This window comes from Morone saxatilis, unplaced genomic scaffold, assembly GCF_004916995.1.
Source record: "Morone saxatilis isolate NCDOM2014 unplaced genomic scaffold, NCSU_SB_2.0 Contig4, whole genome shotgun sequence".
Lineage (NCBI taxonomy): Eukaryota > Metazoa > Chordata > Actinopteri > Moronidae > Morone > Morone saxatilis.
This window is the reverse complement of record NW_023339984.1, coordinates 811,615-818,297: the sequence shown is the minus strand read 5'-3', so window position 1 is coordinate 818,297 and position 6,683 is coordinate 811,615. Positions and strand designations below refer to the sequence as shown.

At 44.0% G+C, this 6,683-nt stretch overlaps 1 protein-coding gene across 1 annotated transcript in view; it reads left to right on the top strand.

Annotated features, from left to right (window-relative positions):
* Nucleotides 1-6,683, top strand: part of mta2 (metastasis associated 1 family, member 2) — a 21,265-nt gene that overhangs the window by 13,381 nt on the left and 1,201 nt on the right. Inside the window, exons 4-9 of the mRNA XM_035675700.1 lie at nt 2,757-2,874; nt 3,994-4,057; nt 4,206-4,323; nt 4,427-4,529; nt 5,057-5,156; nt 6,162-6,251. Coding sequence (XP_035531593.1) covers nt 2,757-2,874; nt 3,994-4,057; nt 4,206-4,323; nt 4,427-4,529; nt 5,057-5,156; nt 6,162-6,251 — 593 coding nt within the window. The remainder of the gene's footprint in view (nt 1-2,756; nt 2,875-3,993; nt 4,058-4,205; nt 4,324-4,426; nt 4,530-5,056; nt 5,157-6,161; nt 6,252-6,683) is intronic.

Sequence of the window (6,683 nt, the reverse complement as noted above, 5' to 3'; positions counted from 1 at the left end):
GGTAAAGTCCATCGAACAGAAACTAACTCATTCATACACATTCACACACTGATGCTATGCATCAGGAGCAATTTGTCAGAGTGTTGTTGTTGTTAACAATAGTGATGTCAGTTAGATTTGGTTGGAACAGAGCTATGGAATATTAAATCATCCATCTTTGCTCACTACACCTTAGCTGTTCTTACCCTCAGGTGTGCATAAACTACAGGTTGTGAACTTCTTTTTAAGACACAGTTGATATTGGCTAAAAAGTTCAACATCGTGCATTCCTAGTGTGAAAGCTAATCTAGGTAAACAGTTTGTAACTGGTCAATCAACAGTTATATTGACATTTTATAATGAGAGACAGGAAAGTTGCATTCCTAACTTCACTGCTACAAACCCCCGACCTTGTCTGGGTCATTTTTCAAAGTTTAGTGTCAGGTCTGCACCATCATGCAACATGGTGTTGGTGAGTATTTTGGAAATGCTTATGTTATTGAGATACAGAGGGAGGTGTGTGACTGAGCCTGCTCTGGTCTGCTCAGTCTATGTGGCCAGTTGTGATCCTGTAACGGTGATGAAAAAGTGAAGCGGCGCCTTCTCTCTGCTCGTTTGTACTGCTTTATCTGCCTCTCACTGCTCCCCTCCTCTTCCTCCTCCTTCTACGTACACACATCAATTCTTTGTGCAGAACAAAAGGCCCTTGATCTGTCCCCGAGGGCCACGGCACACAACGGGTTAATTCTGACTTGCCTTGTGTCTTTGTTAGGGCGAAGGAAGTGTGTGTCTGTTTGTCTGTAGGAGTGTGTTACTGTTATGCCGTGTGCACTTTAAGTGCCTGTCGCTCCTTCTGTGTGTATGTGGTTTCTGTGTGTGTGTGTGTGGAGGGAGTTGGGGATACATGTTGGGGCGGGGGGAGAGAGAGATGGGCGCCTCAGGTTTGGCACACAGGGTTTCCTACTTTGTCTGGCAGGGACTAGCGGGGGGGGGGTGAGAGGTTAACAGAAAAGGGGTGTGGCTTAAGGTACCGTCCCTCTTGCTCACTATCTCTCTCGCTCTCTCTCCCTTGCCCTCACTGACAGGGTTTCCTGTGGCTGAGTGCAGGGGCGGAGTCCACGGAGATGGAGCGATATAGTCCCTCCCCTCCAGCTTGCAACAAATTACTCACCCGCCTGAAATTAGGAATGCGCAATCTAGTGGCCAAAACACACACACACACACACACACACACACACACACATACATAGAGCTGCCTATGGCTTAATTTTTTTTATACCTCTTACTGGCTGGGAACATGGGTGTCACATGGGTGTGGTAATATGAAACAGGGGCATTGTTTTACAGTAAGTCCATTATTAACTGTGTCTGTGGGCCTGTGCATTGTAGTGGACGGCAAATATCGAACACACAGTTTAAATTCACACATTTTGCACACGTCTTAATTCACTGAATCTCACCATCATACTCTAGACTCCTTTTTACAAACAAGATAATTCAACAAACTTTGAACTGTTATAAAGCGCTTTACAGAGGATTAACAAAATATTAACTGCTGCAATAGAAAGCAATAAAAACAACGTAAGAAATGAGGACAGTAAAAACTCATTACATAAAAGCACATCTATAAACATAATGGCCTGAGGCTTTAGGCTATGTTCAGACAGACAACAAGCCTCCTTATTCATGTTAATAAGACCGCTGCTTTGGCACAGCAGGGGGCCCTGATGTAGAAGTCTCCCTCAAATATATTGAGCTTCGCTGCAAAGGTTGTGTTTAAGATGATAAAATCACTTTAGGTAGTTTTGAAAGTGCCATAGCTATATTTAAAAAAAAAAAAAAAAGAAAAAATCTATAATCAGATTTTCAACCAAAGGCTGTGCGGATGAAATTGGGGAAAAAATCAACCGGTCCTCAAATGTCATAATAATTAACGTTATCACAATTACATGTTCAGGGACTTTTTCTGAGAGCAAGAATGTCTACCTACCCGCTGAATGAACGATTTGTCATCCCACGCAATATATTGCCATATTGCCAAACCCTAACCTGTTGCCGCAAAAGATAAAATGATTGTCACTGTAATAACCTTCCATCCAGAGTTGTAATATCTAATCTCATAGTGTTTCAAACTGTTCAATAAACCTTCAAACTCATTGATCTATTACTCAATCTGGGTTTCGTAGATTACTTTTCGTGTTGTCTCACCTGCACCTGAAGAGTCTGGCAATATGATGCATATCACGATACAGAGGTTACGATTGAATATGTCGTTATACTGTATGCAAGGCAATATATTGTCATTTCTTTTTTTTAACTTACTTTAGGGAAACTCATAGAATAAAGAACATACCATCAAATGCATAAAATCTGAGTTTATTTTTATGCAACCAGAACAGTGGCATCTGTCATATAGTACGCACAGTTCCTGTAACATCAAACATATTTAGCTGTTGGGGTTTTAACACAAAAAATCAATAGTGTTTTTGAGAATCAGCCACTAGTGGGCCTCTCTATGAACACTGGGTAATAACCAAGGCATGGGTTCGCTTAGTGCCTTCATTCAGCCTCTTGTCAATGCAAAAGCTGCAACTGTGAATGTATGTTTTTCTCCCACATATTTAACAAGCCCAGGGATTCATGTTGGGTTCCTGACCCTTAGGTTGCGCATCAGTGTTTTAGAACCTATTGAGATTCTTTGCGTGTCCTCTTGCAGTCTGTAACAGTATGATGCCTGTCATGTCAGAAGCGCTGATGCTGATGCATGTGTGTTGCAGGAGAGTTCGAGGAGGAGTCGAAGCAGCCGACGCTGTCTGAACAACAGAAACACCAGCTCAAACACAGAGAACTCTTCCTGTCTCGACAGTTTGAATCCTTACCTGCTACTCACATACGGTACGTGTTTACTTACAGGAGCAACTGGCATGAGCTCCAGTTTTGTTTGATTCCAGACATCTGCTCTGCGCAGTTAGGACTGAACTGTAGAGTAAATTGTCCTTGTTGCAGCCATTCTCAGCTGTTAAGACAGCAATATTTTTTGTTCCTGCACAGGCCGTCCCTTTGTATTTCCTGTTTAGAAAAGTTGTTGCCTGTCCTGTTTAACTGCTGTTGAATGAATTTTCAGGTGATGCTATAGAGTGATACATAAATATTATTCTAACACCAATTTTAGAACATAAACTAAAAGCTGCACCAGCAATACATGTCCTATTATTCACATTATTACGTTAATATTCTCTGTCAGGTTATCAATAGACATGATAAGAACAACAAATGGACCATAGATATTTTTTTCAGACATGAATTATGGGCAATTCCAAATTTGCCAGAATTTACCCTTCCCGAGTCCCGCCACTTTTTCCCCTTGCTCCAATAACATTTGAGCCAGCGGAGGTGACATACTCTAAAAAGGGGTGGGGCGTAGAGGCGGTCACTTGACTTCTGTTAAACTTGAAAAAAAAAAAGTGGTATTTACTCCTCCTTACAGATTTGTAAATTGGTCCATGTATAGTCTTTAAAACTTTGACATAAGGCTTTTTTGGTCCTTCATCAAACATTTGAAGAGCTTAAAGTAAGTGGTTGTAAGATGTAAAAAAATGTTTTGAAAATGCAAGGCCCATGACCCACTCTACTTCCTGAGCCACAGTGAACATGAGACAGTTGATGAGGCATTTTCTAACAAGCCTGTGGTTTACATTTTAATTTTGAGTGTTCACATCAGTGTCCACTGGTTTCTGCACAAAACGAGAGGAACACCTTATGGTACAATGTAATCTGGTACAGTAGCTCTAATATAATCAATTATCATGTTTGCTTGACACCTTTCAGACGTATTGTCATTTTACTACAGTGTACTATGTTGTTTGGTGTTTTTTGGCAGCATTCAGCATAGTTTTTGCATGGTTCTTATTGGCTGTAGTGTTACAGTATTGTGTGTCTTTTGTATTAAATCTTTATTTTAACCTTTTAAGAGTCTATACATCTTAGACTGAATCCTCCTCTCTGTCTCCCCAGGGGGAAATGTAACGTCACCCTCCTCAATGAAACAGACGTTTTGGCTGGCTACCTGGATAAAGAGGTAGGACACCATCTGTTCAATTGTCATCAGCACATTTATTCTCAGTTTTTAGTCTTCACGTTACAATAGAAAGACGCTGTAAATAAACTGTTGGAGCAGCGTGCGTTTGGCAAGCAGCTGTAATTTTTTTGCTGTGTGTTCTGTCCAGGACTGCTTCTTCTACTCGTTGGTGTTTGACCCTGTCCAGAAGACCCTACTGGCAGACCAGGGCGAGATCCGGGTGGGCTCCAAGTACCAGGCAGAGATCCCTGACAAGCTAGCCGAGGGTGAGTCGGAGATACCAGGCTCACAAATGTTTCTTTCAACCTGTAAAAAGAAACGGTAAAAAGTTTGTGTTCCTAAGCTGAACCCAGTTCCTCCTTGGCTCAGGTGAATCAGACAACCGGGTCCAGGAGAAGCTGGAGACCAAGGTGTGGGACCCCAACAACCAGCTCAAAGACCCTCAGATTGACCAGTTCCTGGTGGTGGCAAGGTAACGTTCCCCCTGCCATCTGTCACCCAGTTGCATCATCACTGCTAGATCCTGTTGCCATGACAACATCTGACAGCTTTTCTAGAGGATATGCATGAATTGGCAACAAGTTGAATAATGTCTCATGGGAAAATAAATGTTATTTCATGGTTGGTACATGTATCATGTGCTGTTTGCAGGAGCTTAAAATAAGATTGTCTTAGTGTTGTGAGACTGAACTCAGCAGAATATCACAGACTGATAATGTGTCCTGGATGTCATTTCAATTTAGGTTGTAGACACATCACACACACAAACACATGCCAAAAATACAGTAGGATGCATTTAACACTAGTTTAGCAATGGAATGATTATACTGCAATAGTGTTTCAAGAAATCTATAGTTCAAGCTCTAAGTTTGCTTTTGGAGGGAATCATCCTGCGGCCCACAAACTGGTCCCTGAGCCAAACACTCCATCTAGTGGTCACATTGCAGCACTACTACATTGCAAAGAGACAGACGGCTGATCAGAATGTGTTTGTTTCAGAGCTGTGGGGACATTTGCTCGGGCGCTGGACTGCAGCAGCTCCATTCGCCAGCCCAGCCTCCATATGAGCGCAGCTGCAGCCTCAAGAGACATCACACTGGTGAGACCATTGACTCTGTTTGTGTGTGTGTGTGTGTTCGTGAGAGAGCAGGACGACGCGAGAGCAGACGAGAGACAGCGAGACAGAGAGAGGAGGAGGACGGAGAGAGCAAGACTTTTACCATAACTTGCCAGACTTCTATTCACGTTAGTTACAGTTCACGTGCAGTTGGAATCCAACCAGGTAACTCTCAAGCTCAGGCGTAACTCCATCGCAAATCTCCTCCTGCTCTGTCTATTCCACCGCCATGGACACAGTGCAGAAAACAACTATGACCCTCGCGCCACAACCATGTCCACCCTGGTGCCTCAGGGGGTCCGGTGCTGTGCCCGTGATGAGAGGAGGAGTGGAGGGCGCCCTCAGAGGCCCATTGCTTTCCGACGGCGAGGGCTCTGACCGCAAATGAAAGGAACTTCAACGACATCCGCCCAAGGACTCTGTAGACGTCGCTTCTCTCTGCGCCCACACTACACAGCTGATACCAGGCATTTCTTATGTATCCTGAAGGTGGAACTTCTTGTCAACTGCTTCCTTTTCCTCCTCCAAGTCCTTGCCCTGGAGAGTCCTACGCCAGTGCCTCGCAGTTCACTACATGAACCGACCACCCGACGGCTAACGCTCCAACAGTTACGCGCTCTGCAGCCAACAAACCATAAACGTCTCTCGCATGGGGTTCTAGATCGCATGATCTCTCGATTTCCTCCACCAAACCCATCCTCACTCTGCTTCTCCATCCAAGAAACCGACTAACGGCGGCAGAGGCCAGACCAGCAAGCCGAAGCAAAGGCGCTGCGGGGGGGTAACAATCGCTACATACGTACGATTACGTGGTCAAAGGCACCCAAAAACGGGAAGCAACCTTCCGCGCAACACTGTTTAGAAATATCACGTTATCCCCTCCGAATAACATCTCTCTCCCTTTCCAACAAGTCCACCTTTTTTGCGAAAGGTAACCCCGTCAAAATCCAAACCTAGTAAACTTAATTCGCTGTGTCCGATTTCCAGGCAGCAAACCCCGAACATGAAACGGCTGGCACCGCAGGCTTTCAGAAAGGAGACTCAGCTCGCCTCGAGCAGAGCCTCCCCACGTACACAGTACACTCCGAAGGAGGCTGCCAGAAACCACAGGACAGACAACTGAGAATCTGACCTGTAAACCACAATCAAAAAATGACCAATCCATGTGAAGGCTATTTTAAGTCTTCTAACCTTCTTCTTCCTTCAAAAACCTTCATCTCTCTCACCGTCCAAAGAATTTAAAATCCACGCCTCCAAAAAAATGAAAAATAAACTGGGACAGCCTAGTGACAACGTATCCACACCAATCACCAAACTAAAAATACTGAAATGCGTGATCATCCTACACCAGAACCACTGACTATTTTCCTTAAGATGTCCCTCCTTCCGTCAGTGGATGTTATTGTTCGCCCAATCTTGCTTGGCTACATGCCCGTCGAATGATCATTTCCCTACTCGTCTCGTTAATCCTGTGTTACTCTCTTGGTTTCCTTTCTGGTCTTCTTTCGC